This window comes from Podarcis melisellensis (assembly GCF_964234715.1).
Source record: "Podarcis melisellensis genome assembly, chromosome: 8".
Lineage (NCBI taxonomy): Eukaryota > Metazoa > Chordata > Lepidosauria > Squamata > Lacertidae > Podarcis > Podarcis melisellensis.
In genome coordinates this window covers 5,464,237-5,482,226 of record NC_138540.1, presented here as the reverse complement: position 1 = coordinate 5,482,226, position 17,990 = coordinate 5,464,237, and the positions used below count along the sequence as shown (strand labels likewise).

Genomic DNA, 17,990 nt, shown 5'->3' with positions numbered 1-17,990 from the left:
CTCATCTTGCATGCATTTAACTTGCACAATTTCATCCATACGCGGTTGAAGGAGGGTTGGTTGAAATTGCACATGTTAAATCCAAGCAAGTGGGAGAGGTTAATAGGTACTTTCATGCTGGGTATGCTTGAGGGTTACGGGTGCAAAAGCAGCTTTTAGGCTCTCCATCTTGCTTACTGGGCAAGGCCCACTTTGCTGCATGGGCTCTGGAAGTAAGAGGAATCTTTCTACCTCAACCCGCTGGCTCCAAGGGTTTGGGTATTGTCAGGGAACTGCCATCGGAGCCAGAGGCGGAGGGAAGGCTCCAGAGGGATGCCGGAGTGGGTCCCAGCAGGGAGAGAGGCAGCCCATCTGCTGGGGAAGGAAATCAGCGTAACACCAGGGGTGAAGGGGGGGTCAGATGGGGGAATCGGAGAGAAGGCTCCAGGACTCTTCACCGGAGACCAGTGGGGAGAGCACAGGTACTCCGCTGCCCACACCCTCCCTGTGCAGAAGACTTCCGCGCAGGGAGAGTAGGAGGAGACTTGGCGTCAAAGAACTTCTTTGCTGGAAGAAGTTCAAGAAACGCCCACTGACAGATTCTGCCAGCGACTGAGACAGCCACGAAGTGAAAGGCTGTCCAGACAGAAAGGGTTCAACCAGGTAACCTAGCCAGGAGTGGCGGCAACTTATGCACGAGCAACCCCTAGAACCATTACAGGTATGTATGGTTTTTGCAAATACGTTGAACCCTGGGAACTGAACCACCACATAAATGACTACGAGGCTTTGAAAAGCTGGCATCAGTGGATCAAGTTCATCCATTTTGTTGAATTAATTAAACTAAATAGCGTTAACTGGGGTTTTAATAAATGTGCCGAATAAATCATTGCTGTTTTGAATTCTATTGTGCTATTGTCTTCCTTGGTGGGTTGTACATGCCGCTATTCTGAAATAAAGCTCTTTATAGGGTAGGGTAAGGGGCACTGGGGGACGCGGGTGGCGCTGTGGGTTAAACCACAGAGCCTAGGGCTTGCCAATCAGAAGGTCGGCGGTTCGAATCCCCGCAACAGGGTGAGCTCCCGTTGCTCAGTCCTTGCTCCTGGCAACCTAGCAGTTTGAAAGCATGTCAAAGTAAAAGTAGATAAATACCGTATTTTTCGCTCTATAGGACACACTTTTCCCCCTCCAAGAATGAAGGGAAAATGTGTGTGCGTCCTATGGAGTGAATGCAGGCTTTCGCGAAGCCTGGAGAGCGAGAGCGGTCAGTGCGCACTGACCCCTCTCGCTCTCCAGGCTTCAGGAAGCTAGCCGCAAGCCTTGCAAGCCTGGTGGGAGGTCCCGCGGGCTCACAAGGCTTGCGGGCAGCAGCCTGCCACCCGAAGCACAGGGAGCGCTGCGCAGTGCACCCTGGGCTTCGGGCAGATATCCGCAAGCCTTGTGAGCCAGGCGGGAGTTCCCGCTGGGCTCCGAAGGTTTGTGGATAGCAGCCTGTTCTAGGGGCTGGGGTGGGGGATAATTTTTTAAATAATAATAATAATAATAAAAATTTTTATTTATATCCCGCCCTCCCCAGCCGAAGCCAGGCTCAGGGCGGCTAACAACAATCAAATAATCAAACAGTCAAATAATCACACATTCTAAAAATATTTCATTATAAAAATTAATTAAAATCAAATTAATTCCCCTTTATTTCCCTCCCCCCAAAACTAGGTGCACCCTATGGTCCAGTGCACCCTATAGAGCGAAAAATACGGTAGGTACTGCTCTGGCGGGAAGGTAAACGGTGTTTCCGTGAGCTGCTCAGGTTCGCTAGAAGCGGCTTAGTCATGCTGGCCACATGACCCGGAAGCTGTACGCCGGCTCCCTCGGCCAGTAAAGTGAGATGAGCGCCACAACCCCAGAGTCGGCCATGACTGGACCTAATGGTCAGGGGTCCCTTTACCCTTTACCTTTAAGGGGCACTGGGGATGAGTCTATGGAACCAAGGAGGTGGGGCCCCCAAACGATTTGGGAACCTCTGGTCCGCATGAGCAGCAGAGGACTCAGAAGGAAGCCTGCCTGGGCATTTAGGAGTGCAAGTTTACCCATGCAGAGAACGAAAAGTAGGTTAGGAAGTAGCCCGCAGTGGGGCGCCCTCTCACCCTGTGCTGTGGGCCTTTTTCTGGGAGTCAGGGCAGGCTGGATGGGCAGGATCCCCGGGTTTGGTTGTGTCTGCCCAGCTTTGGGTCTTTGGCGTGGGGTGATGGATGTTTCAGTCGTGGGGATAGGATCTGTCAGCCTGAAAGGAGATGGAAACATGGACACAAAACTAACATTTTAGAGGAAGACAGCATAGTGAACAGCCTCTTTCCATGACCCACCCTTTCACTGGAGCACCCCCACCTCACAACCATCCAGTTGGCAAATGCCCCGTGAAACAGCCAACACCCCCCCCCCCCGGAAAAAATCACACACAGAAAAAGGCGACCACAAGATCCAAGTTATGCACGACAATGGCACAAATTACACAAAGCGTGTAATTTTAAGCAACTCTATGCATATTTTCTCCTAAAGTGCATAATTCGTTCCAGCTGTGGAACAAGGGTTTTGGAGCCCTAGAAGTTTAACTGCAGAATCCCAGGTATGCCATTTAGGCCCTTAGAGCCGCTAAGTCGTGAGAGTTGGCACTAGTACAGAGGAGATAGGGTTAGCAGTAGAAGAGCAGACGCTGAAAGCCAGTGTGGTGTAGTGGTTAGAGCAGGGGTCGGCAAGGTTTACCTCGCCTGGGCCGGTTCACTCCAGCGGAGATCACTCCGTGGCCCGGATCACACCTGCGATTTATGGCATCTGCGTCTGCGCAGATGCGATTTCCAGCGCCGTGGAAGCGAGTCCCTGCGCAGTGCAGCGCCAGTTTAGCGCAGCGCACAGGGACTTGCCAAGTGGGCAGCTCTGTTCGGGGGCAGCTTGTGGGCCGGTTAAATGACCCCCGTGGAATGCTTGTGGACCATGGGCCATAGGTTTCTGATCCCTGGGTTAGAGTGTCAGACTAGGGTTTGGGAGACCAGGGTTTCAATCCCCATTTGGCCATTAAATTCAATTGGGGTGACCTTGGGCCAGTGGCTGCCTCTCAGCCTAAGCTACCTCACCTAGGGGAGGTTAAATGAGGTGGGGAAGAACCATGTATAACCCCCTTGAGCTCCTTGGGACAGAAATGCAGTAAATATTTTTTATATACTATAGAGAAATGAAACACACACACATACACACACATATTAAACACAGAGGTAGGTTGGCAGGGAAGGTGAAACTAGGAGTATTTCAGAAAACTGCTATACTGTTTTGTCTACTCAGCAGACATCCAAAGCCCACAATAAGAACCACACCATCAAGGCAGAAGGTTCAGGTGGGCTTGCAAAATCCTGCTGGCACATTTAATAAAGTCTTGCCTGTTGCATCACTCCCATCGGCCATCATAACCACCCCACTCAGCATGAAATGAAGGCCGGTTGGCGCATGCTAAATTCAATTTGTGAGCAGAAATGTTGGAAACAATACACCATCTGCACTTTTAATAGGTTTGCAGACAAGCAGACCAAAGGTCCCTGAACTTGCCTGGCAGTAGCTGGCAGCCTCAAGTGCAACTGTTTATGCCAGAGCCGTAAAAAGAACTGTGGTCCAGTTCTAAATCAATTTGGTTCTCTTCCATTACCACGATTCTACAATTATAGCTGTGGGGAACATCTTTCAAGCAACACTTAGCAATCCGCCCCTTCCGGTACCCTCATCCCCGGCAAAGACAATACAAAACTAAAATAAGGAGCAGGTGCACCACAGGGGGGAAAAACAAAACAACAAGCCACTGGCCCAGATACTTCAAGAAAGTGAGACCAACCCTCCAGCAGGCACTAGAGTTCAAGGATGGTTTTGATAGGCAAGGAAGAAGAGAAGATCAGTTTGGATTTGATGTCCCGCTTTATCGCTACCCAAAGGAGTCTCAAAGCGGCTAACATTCTCCTTTCCCTTCCTCCCCCACAACAAACACTCTGTGAGGTGAGTGGGGCTGAGAGACTTCAGAGAAGTGTGACAAGCCCAAGGTCACCCAGCAGCTGCATGTGGAGGAGTGGAGATGCGAACCCGGTTCACCAGATTACGAGTCCACCGCTCTTAACCCCTACACCACACTGGCTGTAGCTCAGTGGTACAGCATCTGATCTGCATGCAGAAGATCCCCGGATCAATCCCTAGCAGCATTTCTAGGTAGAGTTGGGAATTTTCCCTCTCTTAAAGCCCATGAGAACTGCTGCCAGTCAGTTTAGACAACACTGAGCTAGATGGGCCAATGACCTGATAGAAGACAGCTTTCTTTGTCCCTATAATAACATGAGAAAGGGTGGCATGGACAGGAGGGTCTAGAGCAGGCACAAAAGGTGGGAGAAGGATGAAGGAGATTAATAACTTTAGATTGGAAGGGGGCAGTTTTCATGAGATCTCAAAACAGTTACAAGATTGTCCACAGGGATCAGGACTGAAAAACTTGGGCAGGGGGGAGGCTATAAGGAAATCGCCCCAATTCCACTTCATATATAGAAAAGTTTGTTTGTTTAAGTTATCAATTTTTAAATAGTTAAACAAAACTCTCAAGGTGGTTTACAATGTTCACATCCTCTTTGTTTAATCCCCACAACAACCCTGTGAGGTAGGTTAGGCTAAGAGGCAGTGGCTGCTCTAAGATCACCCACCCAGAGAGCTCCGTGGCCAAGTGGGAATTTGAACCCTGGTCTCCCAGGTCCTAGTCAGACATTCTGACTACTTCATGAGTAGGTAAATTGTATTAACTACACCACACTGAGCAAAAAGAGAAACAACACAAAACAATAAATTGTCATTTAAATGCAGGTTAATATATGCCTAGTTCCTCTTTTTTACACTGGATAAATGGAACGTGGATGTTCTTGCATTTGTATTTCTACACTGTACTCTTTTCTCATATTTGTTTTCTACAAAACTTGGAAGAGAATAAATACGTTTAACATTGAGGCAGGTGTATATGAACTCAGGTGTGGTCTTTTATTTGTTTCACTCCAAGATTCTAGAAGCTTCCCCGTAGTCAAAATGTCATTAATCACTTCTGAGAGTGGCACTACTAATTAGGGATGGAGAAAGATTTCATTCACATTTTTAGCTGGCTTAATTCACACATCCTGGATGAACATACAGACTGGAACATAACTAACCTTCTGATTAAGTTATGCTTTAAAATGTGTTTGTTGAGATAAAATGCCTATTTAACTATGCATTTCATGATTTGAAAACATGTTTAAACACATATAATGGTCTCCTTCATTTTATTCTAATATTTATTGATTTTAACCAAAAGTTTTACAGGTGGCTTCTGTTTTCACTGATGTGTTTCTTTGAAGTTCTGGTTCTAAATGTTGTATATACATTATCCATTTCCTTTATAAAATTATCTTACCAAGTTCATGTAAACTGTACATGGATTTTGCCTATTATGGTAAGTGCTATATACCTATTAGTGATTATGACTGACTGATTTTTGAACTCAAGTTCCAACGCAGCATTATGAAATGGCCCCAGCTCTCCAGAATGCTTAACTCTCTTAAGCAGCACTGCTAGCCTTTTACAGTCTTTTGCCATGCTCCATGGAAGAGTCAGGCACCCTCACCTGGCTTTTGGCTGGCTCTTCTTAGCAGCAGCTTCACTCGCTTTCACTGGTTCCGGGAGTTTGGCAGGGATCGGAGAGTTCTGCAAATGGAAACCCACACACAGAGCAGAAAATGACGGAGGGCTGTCAGAGGCAACGGAGAGCAAGAGGCAAACTGAATGGGGAAACCTAAAGCTCTCCTAGGCTTCACTTCATGGGTAGGTAAAATTTATTAAGATACTTAATAAATCCTTGGGATGAAAGAGGAGAAACAGCATCAGGGACTTTCCCACTTAACAATCCCAAGCCAGACAGAATTAAGATACAAAACCCTGGCAATATTAGCATAGAAATTACATGATGTCTATTTATTTCTATAATTGTAGTCAGGCAAATGTTTATGATGGTCAACTGTATTTATTTATAGCCTGCCTTACAGGGCTGCCCATTCCAGAGCAGGTCACAATGCATTAACATGCAAAATATTCAAACTGTAAGGCTGTAATATGAAACAAAACACATCTGAAAATGAAATAGCAGTAGCGATGTAACACCAAAAGGACAAAAACTGCTACTACCACCAGCGTGTTCTTAAGTAAAGAACCATACAAATTCACTACAGTTCATGAGAAAAGTGTGCTTTGGCTGTACAGAAGGCATTTAATTTGTATGATTTCAACCAAACATGGTTGAAGGCGGACTGGCTAAAACTGTGCAGCTTAAACCCAAGCAGGGCAGAGAGCATAAAAGCCATTTTTGCACCAGGCAGGCCCACTTGGAGTTCCCCAGTACAGATAGAGCTTTAAGCTCTCTGCCTCGCTTACCAGGTATGGCCCGCTTAGCACACTGGTCCTGGGATGCCCTTGCAAGATCTTGCAGGGCTGTCAAGAGTTCTTGCAATATTTCACCTGAGCATTCCTAGCCTTCCAGGGTCCTACCCAGCAGGCAGGGCAAAGAGTTTAAAAGCTCTTTTGTGCCAGGTAGGTAACCCAAGTGGACATGGCACAAAAAGGCTTTTAAAGTCCCATCTTGTTTGCTAGGCTAGGCCTGCTCGGCGTGTGGGTTTTGGGAGTGCGAGGCAGACTCACTCTCCCCCCTCACCCACTAGCCATGCGGAAATACCAAGGCTTTGGGTATATGTGACTTTTGTGTATACATAGAACCCTTGGAACTGAACTCCCGACATAAGATGCAATCATACTGTACAGAGAAAAAACACCTCCCCATAAACTAAGCTAAATTGTTGTGGTTTCCCTCCCTTTTGTGTTGTCTTTTGTTGCTTCCTGGCAACCTCTCAATAAATTACTCCATGACTTTTCCAGGCCCAAAAATAGTCCTGGAGGAAGAGGAAGACTAAAGAACTTGAGGGATTATTTTACGGATTCTTTTATGGCATTCTGCCCCTTCAGCAAAGAGGGATCAGGCATCACTCACCTGTACATTCTGGACCGGACATTCCCTCTTAGCGAGCTTGAATGCAAAATAGGAGACCTGGTAAATTTCAGGTCTCTTGTCAGGGTCTGGTTCCAGCATATACCCTAAGAAACAGAAGACCTATTAGGCTTCGGTGGCATGGCATTTAGGTATGGCCTAGGAGGGACAGGGACAAGTCTTACTCAGTATCGCTTTCAGGATATGGATGCTGGAAAACTCAGCCCACAGGGACTTGCATAGTTCCAAAACCCAAGGACACCCCACACTGCTTATTAGCCTGGTTCAGACACCACAGCAAACCATAGTCTACTACTACTAGAAGGAGCCTTAGCGACCGGTGGGCTTGCCTGCTTCTCCACTCTAAGAGATTCAAAGTGGTCTTACTTAATGGCTTTGGAGTCTTGGAAGACCTTCTAAGGTGGGAACTATTTCAAACATTGGTATCATCTCTTCCAAGCTCTCCATAAAGGGAAAATACCTGGCAGGGAAGAGCGGGAAGGTGGGAGGAGTAGGTACAGTTTCCCATCTTGACAGCTCCAGCTTCTAATTGGATAATTACTCTCCTAGTGGCCCTCCTTTACTTTCCATCACAGGGCAGGGGTGCGAAAGACTTGAGTTTGATACATATGGAGCAGAACTTACTCCCCACAAAGACCCTCAAAACTGTTTATTCAGTTAACCCCTGCCCCTTTAGCATTTCCCAGACTGGTGTCCTCCAGATGTTTTGGGCTACAACTTCCATCTACAACTACAACTGATGGCAATTGTGGTAGAGGCAACAGTGTGGGGAGAGATGCATCAATATAAGAGCATCTGATGAAGTTCACAGAAGTGGGCACCAAAATAAATCTCCTAGACTTGTGTCCAAAACCTTTGTCCTTATAAACAGAAGTATTCTGGGTTCCATACCCAAACACGTGGCAGGAGGTAGGAGCAGTTTCATGTTAGTTAGCTTTTCAAAACCAGAGTTGAGCTGTATTCCCAAAAAGATACTCACGTATGAGGCAGTGCATGTCGTGAGAGTAGCGCGAGTTGTCAGGAATGGTGAAGTTTCCGTCGCAAATTGCTACTTGGCTCTCACCAAATGGCAAAGTAAAATAACAGAGTTTGTACAGCAAACAGCCCATGGCCTGAAAGAAGATGAAGAATTCTTTAGTGTGCTGTAGGAACGGAGACCAGGTTACCTCCGTTGTCATGTAAGGCCTTGCTGGATTCTAGTTGCAACAACAGAAAACAAACCTCTCTTGCTGACATGACCTGCCTCAGATTTCAGGTCAGCAAAAACCCAGCCTGATTTGAAGCTAGGAATGTAGGAATTGCTGGCTCTGCTAGCAATTGTTCCAAGTTTGCCTCTGGTGAACCAAGATTGCTGTTTCTGAACTGGAAGAGATGTGTAATATCAAAATTTGCAATTCAAAGCTTATAAAAAAAAATTTGGAGAAAAAATTATCCACAACATAGTACTCTGAATCACCAGACACTGCAGGCCAAGTTCTGACCCTTGTGCAGCTCACACCATCCACATGGCCAAACACATACATCTCATTGGTGTGCTTCCTTTTCAAAGAAGAAAGCATCACAAAAAGGCCTCAGTGTGAAGTGTCTACACAACGCATTTCTCTAGGCCAGTGTTCACTATCCTGGTGCACTCCAGATGTTTTAGACTACAACTATGAATGACCATGCTTGCCTGGGTGGATGCAGTTATCGTCCAAAACATCTGGAGGGCACCAGGTTGGGGAATACTGGCTTAAGCAGATGGCGGGAAGGAAGAGCAACCAATTCCTCTTCACACAGAGAAAGTTGTTTGCTGTGTTTGAAACAGTCCCTGCCTGTGTGTGTGTTGTTTTGCAAGAAGAAAACTCTGGGAAGCTAGCACCCCACGGACCCTAGATGAGGAGAGCAGGTCTAATCCCAACAACCATCATTTTCTACTATCTGCAGGTAATGATCTCTGTTACCTACTTTGGAGTAAGGCATTCAATCTAGTTTTTCAAAAGCAGCATTTGCACATAAGATATGGGTCTTAAATTCTGTGTCAATTTTTAAAGAAGTGAAAAGCAGTATTCAAGATATGCAAAAATAGAACATAGAAGTAGGATACAAGTTGTCTCTGAAAGAAAAACATGATGGTGGGTAAAGAATCATCTCAAAGTCTTTTCACAGGGGGGGCGTCCCTCAGTCAGGTGCTTGTATTGTGCTTCAAGGAACCTCTACATCAGCCATGGCCAGATTTAGCCCTCCAGATGTTTTGGGACTATAACTCCCATCATCCCTAGCTAACAGGACCAGTAGTCAGGGATGATGGGAATTGTAGTCCCAAACATCTGGAGGGCCAAGTTTGGCCATGCCTGCTCTACAGGTTTGGTTTGAGATTAAAGAATGGAGGTGAAACTCTCAGCACAGTACGTCTTGGAATTTTAAATGCATGACTGCAAGACACGAATGTTACATCCATGCCCCCCTCCGTCCATCTGCTTATTTGAAAGCTATGGCTTGTTTGTGCTCAGGAGTCTGCTTTCTGAATGCAGTTTCTCTAACTTGTGTAGATTTATATGTTATTGGGGTTTATTATTGATAAAAAACATAAATAATTAGTTATCTATGCGTTATCAAAGAACTGGAAAAATCAGTAACAGAAGAAAATATTTTTGGCAAGAGATGGCAACAGAGCAATGAACAATCAATTATTTAAAAAAATTAAATTAAGTGCTATTTTTGCACCCTGACGAAAGGATGTTCTAGCACAATTAGAAAACAAAGGAATAACATTTGATGCCACTTCCACCTACCCACGCCCATGCAAAAAGGCTGTAGTTTTTACTTGGACCGCCTTAAGCAGTTATGAGAATTGATTAATTTTTTTGTTTCCAAAGTCACTAGTGATGTAAAAAGAGCTCAGAAGCAGAATTTATGCTGATCACATCCTAGTTACTGGGAAGTGAATACAGAAAGAAAAAAGTATAGTGCAGCCATCTCCAACCAAGTGCCCTTCAGATGTTTTTGACTACAACTCCCAGCATCCCCAGTCATCATTTATGAAACCCAGAGATTTAGAAAAGGCAGGGTCTGGCCCACCCACCAATGTAAAATGCAATTATTATGGTTGTGGTGTGGGAAGCAGTTAAATCAGATTAGCATGCTTTTTCAAGGAATATACATGTTTTGGAAAAGAGAAATAAACCTGCTAAAACTTTGTATAGAATATTAACTACAGGAGCAGATGACGAAGCAAACCTCATGAATGAAACAAAAAAAAAAAGGGAAATCCAGCTGTTTCACAGGATAAAGTATGCAATTCTCACAGAGGCAGCCCTCCTCCCACTCCAGTCTTTCCAGGCAAACAAGTTACTCAAATAAATGCATTATGGTCCAGTTCACTCATTGGTTTTCTCTGCAAGAATAGATTGGATGGGGTGTGGGGAGGGGACCAGGGCGGTGGGCCTGAGATCTGTACTGGGCTGAGAGTTCTGCCTTTAGCACAGCGGCTGATCAGGCCCTTAGTGCATCTAGTCCTTTCTTCTGAAATGCAACTCAGGAAGCAGCCTCTTGGAATAATCTCCAATTGCTCATTTTGATTTATTAAGCCCCATGCTATTCACAAGGGCTCTGGGGCGGGTTACAACTTCTAAAGATGAAAAGGGGGGGGGAGAGACCAGGGCACAAGAACAAATCCAAATTGCAATGTAAATTCACTGCCAATTAAATATTTAAAAACAAATGTATATATAAAACCACATTAATAAAACATGCTGCTAAGTATGCCTCATTGCACTGCTAAATATACCCCACGTAACCAAAGGGTTGCCCAGAATGGAAAGTTTGCTGCCCTGAGATGTCAAAGGCTTGTGCAGATCAAAAGAGGGAGGGAATTTGGGTTGTAAAAGAGCCACTTTGATTCCATTCCTATCCTTGAGGAAGGCAAGAAAGTGACTGACCTGCAAGCTACCAGCCGGACATGCTGTAGTGGAAGCAGGGATGGCCTGGCCATGAGGCAAGGTGAAGCAATTGGCTCAGCATGGCAGGCACAGGACAATTGGGCGTGGTGGCAGACCCATAAAGAGCACGCCACCTGCTGCCTTTGCTGACACCACTAACACCGCTGCCCACTGCCACTGCCATCTCTTCCCAATGGCCTCCTTTTACTCCCCTTTTCCTGATTGTCATTGTTATGGGTGAGGGAGAAGAAGGCAGCAGAGTGTAAGGGTAGCATTGGTGGGGAAGGGGTGGCACTTTCTTGCTTTGCCTCAGTGGCAAAACGTGCAGGATCACCACCGAGTGAAGGGGCAGGTCTAAGGGATGGGAATCATGGTGGACAGAAGACCACAGGGAAGGATGGGCAACCAGGGCAAGAGATTTGCCAGTACAATTTCTAGCAAGCCACATGCAAGCAAGTAACTTCACAGAACCTTCTACATACCCAGATGTCTGCTCTTGTAGTAATCAGCTTGCCGCTATAGAGATTGACCATTTCTGGTGCTCTGTAGGATAGTGTGGTGTACCTACAAGGAAACCAAAACTCACAGGGTAGCCGGATAAGTCAAAATGGCTTTATAAACTATGTAGTGTTTCCTCTACAACTCACATCAACGTTTACTCTTCCTTGAATGATTTCTAGATCTAGACCTGACAGCAGCTCAGGGCACTCAGAAAAAAAGAGATTTCAAGATCGCATCCCAGACTACCACAAAAAGAGGCTGCTGTTGAAAGCCAATAAATTTATAATTCGTTTGTTTGTTTTCTACCCTTCACCCTAAGGTGGGTTATAGCATTAAAAACAATAGTTAAAATCATTGAAAACAACTTACAATCATAAAAAAATAAGGTGGGTCCTAAAAACATACCACCTCAAGTGTCAGGGTAAAGGTTAGTAGCAGCCCAGCTAATTAACAACCCTCTTCTAGTTTTGAAACCACAATAATTAAGATTTAAACAAATGTTCCAAAAGCACAAAAACAGGCTATTCTTTTTCTCTCTGTTCCATAGTCAACCAGCTATGATGCTTTTCATGCAGAAGCAGTCCCAGCCAGACACAGGAGAGGCCCACTAAACCATCCTTCACTCACTTCTTGATTTCTTCCTCCACTGCATTCACTCCTTCAAGCTGAGGGTTCTGAAATTTGTTGGTGGCACTTCCAAAGTCACACAGCACATAATGGCCACGATCGTGCAGGAGGATATTTTCCACCTGGAAAGAAAAGGTGTGCATACCAGGATGAAGGAGAAACATAATTCCTTTGCATAAACATTTCTCTTCCCCCAGCAGGAACCGGAAACGTGAACTTGGGAGCAGTGGTGGCAACTGTGGAAAGTGCCCCTGACTTCTGAAAGCCACAATCCCCTACTTGGTTTTCCTCCCTGAAGACTTTTCACGTGGTGACTGAGATATTGCCCATGGAGAAGGTCACCTGATACTTCATAGACCAGCCTTCCCCAACCTAGGGCCCTCCAAAGGTTTTGAAATACAGCTTCCATCAGCCCTCTCCCCCATGCTTCCACCATACAGTGGTGCTGGCTGCGTCTGATGGGAGCTGTAATCCATAACATCTGGATGGCCTCAGGTTGGGAAAGGCTGCTGTGGACTATTTAGGAATTTTACAGTGGGTGTAAGATTCTGGCACAGCATTGCAACTGTCACTCCCTACATATCCCACTGCACACAAAGGATTACCTCCGTAATGTTCTACAGATGTTTCAGCATTTATTTTTATGTTCTCACAAAGCTACAAATCCCCTCTTCCTAAAAACAATAAATGGAACTGATGCCAAGGCACACAACAGCAACTATTCAACACGTTCATAGTAATAAATGATTGTTTCTAAATTCATCTTGGGTACTCCTCATTTGCTTAGTGGTAATTTTGAAAAATTCTGATTTTGAGAAATCATTTCCCAAGAGTAAAGGCAGGAAACCTGTGTCCCTCCATATGTTTTGGATTACAATCACATCAGACCCAGCCAACAAGGTGAATGATCAGGATGATGGGAACATCTGGAATGGCACCAGATTCTCTGGCCTTGCCTTAAGAGAAACAAATATATTTCACTGAGAAACTCAGATAAGCAGAACCTTTGACATCACTTAAATGCCTTGAAAGAGATTATGATCCCCTGATTTGAGAGGCTGGGGACACAGGGTCAACCCCCACCATAAAGATATCTAAGCGCACAAATCCACAAACACCACTTTTCTGTAATTGTAGCGTTGATTACATTACTTTGAGCGCTTACACAACTTGGAAAAGAGCCTCAAACACTGTGTAATAAATGTGATAAAGTCAAACACCCGCCCCCAAAACATCGGGGGGGGGCACCAGATTGGGGAAAGCTGCTATAAGCAGTCAGTGAGAGGCAAGAAAATACCTACCAAGTGGGGTTCCACCAACTGCCCACTGACAACAGCTCAAGGTTAGTCAGGAACTGGTGGTGCAAAAAACCTAACAGCTCAAACGTGAGTGATAGGTAAAGGTAAAGGGACCCCTGACCATTAGGTCCAGTCGTGACCGACTCTGGGGTTGCGGCACTCATCTCGCTTTATTGGCCGAGGGAGCCGGCGTACAGCTTCCAGGTCATGTAGCCAGCATGACTAAGCCACTTCTGGCAAACCAGAGCAGTGCACAGAAACACCATTTACCTTCCTGCCGGAGCGGTACCTATTTATCTACTTGCACTTTTGACGTGCTTTCAAACTGCTAGGTTGGCAGGAGCAGCGACCAAGCAACGGGAGCTCACCCCGTCACAGGGATTCGAACCGCCGACCTTCCGATCAGCAAGTCTTAGGTTCTGTGGTTTAACCCACAGCGGCACCCGCGTCCCCTAATGTGAGTGATACCTGTGCACAAAACTCTTGTTTTCCAATATCAGCAAGGTAGTGAAAAGGAATTGCCTGTAACACACCCAGTCATGAGGACCTATCACTGCTTTAATATAGAGGAGAGTCTCTGGGCACCAGAATACTATCCGCACACCAAGCATCTCTACAAGGACACTGTGAGTTACCTTCAAATCCCTGTGGACGATGGGCGATTTGCACTGGTGCAGCCTGGCCACGGCTTCGCAGGTGTCACAGAAGATCTGCAGGACTTCGCTTTCTGTGAAGCCTGTCTGCAAGCGTTGATTCATGAGGTTCACCACTTGGCCTCCTGGAAAGAGCAAAGGCAGAGTAAGAGAGAGGGGGAGCCAATATCAGTGGTGAGACACTGAGCTTTCTAAGAGGCTTTACTAACCACAAGGCACGCAAGGAAACATGGCAGCATGTTGGCACAGGGTATCCAAAGGTGCCCTGTGCCAGTGGTTCCCAAACTGGGTGGTACCACCCACTGGGGAACAGTGGGACTACTGGGGGGTGGGCTAAGAAGAAAGGGGGTGGCAGGAGGCACTAGAGATGGGCTCCTTCAAACATGTTGCTCACTTATGTACAACTGACAATGCTAGAGCCTAGAGCAAGACACATTCATTTCATATTTAAAGTTGTACTGCTCTTATATTTTTCAAATCTATTTCCTTTGGTCACGCTTGCTTGTATTTACAATTCTGAGTTGTCACAATATACTAATAACTGGGTAAAAAAAGGTAAAGGACCCCTGACAGATAAGTCCAGTCGCGAACGACTCTGGGGTTGCAGCAATCATCTCGCTCTATAGGCCGAGGGAGCTGACGTTTGTCCACAGTTTTTCTGAGTCATGTGGCCAGCATGACTAAGTCGCTTCTGGAGAAACCAGAGCAGTGCATGGAAACGCCTTTTACCTTCCCACTAGAGTGGTACCTATTTATCTACTTGCACTTTAACGTGCTTTTGAACTGCTAGGTTGGCAGGAGCTGGGACCAAACAACGGGAGCTCACCCCATCGCAGGGATTCGAAGCACCAACCTTCTGATCAGCAAGCCCAAGGCTCAGTGGTTTACACCACAGCGGCACCCATGTCCCTAATAACTGGCTAGGTAAAGGTACCCCTGCCCGTACGGGCCAGTCGTGTCCGACTCTAGGGTTGTGCGCCCATCTCACTTAAGAGGCCAGGGGCCAGCGCTGTCCGGAGACACTTCCGGGTCACGTGGCCAGCGTGACGAAGCACCAGCACAGCACACGGAAACGCCGTTTACCTTCCCGCTTTAAAGCGGTACCTATTTATCTACTTGCACTTAAGAGTGCTTTCGAACTGCTAGGTGGGCAGGAGCTGGGACCAAAAGATGGGAGCTCACCCCGCCGCGGGGATTCGAACCGCCGACCATACGATCGGCAAGTCCTAGGCGCTGAGGTTTTACCCACAGCGCCACCCGCGTCCCAGCTCCCAACTGCCTTATAAATTAGTTGCCACACATCTGTGGTAGGTGAAGGTTTGTGCATGTTTGGTAAGTAGTTATATATAAATGTTTTATGCATAAAAATCTTTTTCAGGCAATACCTAGTATCACCGGATCAGATTCATCTATTTTGAATTAACTAAATAAAATGCTTGAATTGGATTTTGAATAAATGTGCTGTTTTGAATTTTATTGTGTCATCTTCCTTAGTGGGTCATGCAAACTGCTATTCTGAATAATGCTTTTTGCAGGGTAGGATCACTGGGGGTGAGTTTATGGAATGAAGAGCCCCCCAAAAGTTTGGGAACCACTGCCTTATATAGCTCAGGGGTTCTCCAGGATTCTTTCCCCAACCCTATCTGGTGGTGCCAAGACTGAACCTAGGGCTTTTTTTGCACACAAGGAAATGCTGTATTGCTGAGCTACAGTCCTCCCTCTAAGCTCAGAGGGAGTGTGAATGCTCCCATCTCTGCAAATGAATACAGCTGCTTCTAAGAAACGTTTGGTGCCTCAAGAGGTTTCAGCCACATGCCCCAAAAGCTTTGCCCTAGAATCCCAGCACCCTATGCCTGCAGTCGTGACTTTCCTCCTACGTAACATAATAGGGCAACACAGCTCTAACACATTGCATAAGGAAGGGCTAAAAATTGTTCTCCAAATCCCCGTTTCAATCTGAGATGGAAAATAATCCAATGACTTTACAGAGCTTGCTTGTTCCTTTGAGGTGAGTCGTGATGAGCCTCCAAGGTTCTCTTCAAAGCATGGCTTGGTAATGACTGCTTGCCTAGTTGCCAGAGGTGGGGTAAATCTTGTGGGCTAGTATTGTTTGTGAACTTATTTTTAAGGCAAGAATCTTTTTCCACTGCACCTTCTTGCATTTGAACAGCACTCCGATCTAGACAAACCTTTGAATATCTGGACATCGTGCAGGCCTTCTGAGAACAGGAGTCATACCATACAGGTTTGTAAACATGGCTCCATTGAACTAGTACACACCTCGGCAAAAATCCATGAGGATCAAGACTTCCCAGACATCCCCGCTGCTCACAGAGTTTATACTGGAGTCAATATATCCAACAATGTTCTTGTGTCCCACAAGGTCCCTCTGGAAAAAGTAAGAGAAGAGGTAATGTTCACTGCAAGTCACAACCAGAAAAATCTACATCTAAGTAAACAAACTTTGAAACAGAATTACGCTACCTGCACATATTATGCCAGTGACACTTATCACTCTCTTCCTTTTACTTTGCTTCTCCTCATTCTCTGGGTATCCAATAACTTTTCAAATTCAAATTCACTTCTGCTACATGATTTTTGGTTGTTCTGTATTTCTAGAATATCCTGGCCAAGCTCTGACACCTGAACTTCCCACTCTCACTCAAGTTACTCAGTTTAAAGAAGCACATTTTTAAAACAACAGCTGGCTTTGTAGCAGTGCTAACAGGAGTGGTTTTCTTTCCCTCCTAGATCTGTCAAACAGGAAGGCCCAACTTTCCAACCCATGCAATAGTATCTATCCAAAACATTCTGAAAGAACTCCCAGAGTTTTGAGTCCTGCATTGGCTTACCATGATCTGAATTTCCCGTTTGCAGACTTGTAGGTCGTGTTCATTGTTGACATACATTCGTTTGAGGGCACATTTCATTCCATTGCTGGTTCTCACCAGAAAAACAATAGCAAACCCACCTGCGGACACAAGATGTGCAAAAGTTCAGCTAGCAATTTTAGAGGATTGTCTGAAATCTGAGGGCAAGCAATTTTGCTGTTGAAACTAAGCAGCCCTGACCCTGGAGAGAAATGCAGAAAATGAATCCAAGCTCTCTGGAAGGAGATATGGCTATCTAGGCAACCAAGATAACTTTCATCCTTGAATTAAAACTGAAGGAACTCTCATACTGGAGAGGAATTGTTTTTAGAGCATGTGAGCGCAAGAATCCACCTCTGTTCAGTGTAGTTTGCCCCATATTATTTCTGCATGAGTCACTGTTCTGGGTGTGCCTCCTGGAAGTCCTGGCCATCTAAAACAATGACTCATGTGGCAATGCAATGGGTAGCATCCTCTGAAGGTGGACAATCCTGCAGAGCCCCTGCAATTGAATCACAAAGCCATGCCAGGAGAGAGAGAGAGAGAGAGAGAGAGAGAGAGAGAGAGAGAGAGAGAGAGAGAGAGAGAGAGAGTCTGAAGGGCAAAGTTTTTAATCAAAACATCTGTAGGGCACCAGGTTAGGGGAGGATGGTGTACGGTAAAGGACAGGTGGACAGGACCTCAGGCATCATGGACTTGGAAGGTTCTGCCAGGGACTCACTGGGTGGTCTTGAACAAGCATTCCTCCTTTCTCAGCTTCACTGCTGATCTATGAAAGGAGCAGACAAAAACTGATTTCTACACATAGAGGAAAAGCTTGGTCTTCCACAGCAGAATAACCCCTAACACTTCTCTGGTTGATATTACCTCAGAACAAAATTCATACAACACAGTGAAAGGACGCCGATTAATTTCACTCCACAAGCCACAACCTTTACAGCCAAACCACAATCAATCAACATTCCTACAGTGCACCATGTTTATAACAATCTGCTGCATAAGAGGTGATGGAAGCATCATCTCTCAGCAAGAACCAGGAACCC

The 17,990-nt window shown here is 45.8% G+C and overlaps 1 protein-coding gene across 10 annotated transcripts in view; it reads right to left on the bottom strand.

Annotated features, from left to right (window-relative positions):
- Nucleotides 1–17,990, bottom strand: part of AAK1 (AP2 associated kinase 1) — a 107,091-nt gene that overhangs the window by 49,920 nt on the left and 39,181 nt on the right. For all 10 annotated transcript variants that reach the window (XR_014171157.1, XM_081922521.1, XM_081922522.1 and 7 more), the window contains exons 3-11: nucleotides 16,930–17,048; nucleotides 16,358–16,466; nucleotides 14,060–14,202; nucleotides 12,127–12,248; nucleotides 11,481–11,562; nucleotides 8,058–8,190; nucleotides 7,061–7,164; nucleotides 5,648–5,727; nucleotides 2,124–2,260 (exon numbers count right to left, since the gene is read on the bottom strand). Coding sequence is in view for 9 of the 10 variants with exons in the window: in XM_081922521.1 (XP_081778647.1) it covers nucleotides 2,124–2,260; nucleotides 5,648–5,727; nucleotides 7,061–7,164; nucleotides 8,058–8,190; nucleotides 11,481–11,562; nucleotides 12,127–12,248; nucleotides 14,060–14,202; nucleotides 16,358–16,466; nucleotides 16,930–17,048 (1,029 nt within the window). In the remaining variant the exon portion in view is untranslated. The remainder of the gene's footprint in view (nucleotides 1–2,123; nucleotides 2,261–5,647; nucleotides 5,728–7,060; nucleotides 7,165–8,057; nucleotides 8,191–11,480; nucleotides 11,563–12,126; nucleotides 12,249–14,059; nucleotides 14,203–16,357; nucleotides 16,467–16,929; nucleotides 17,049–17,990) is intronic.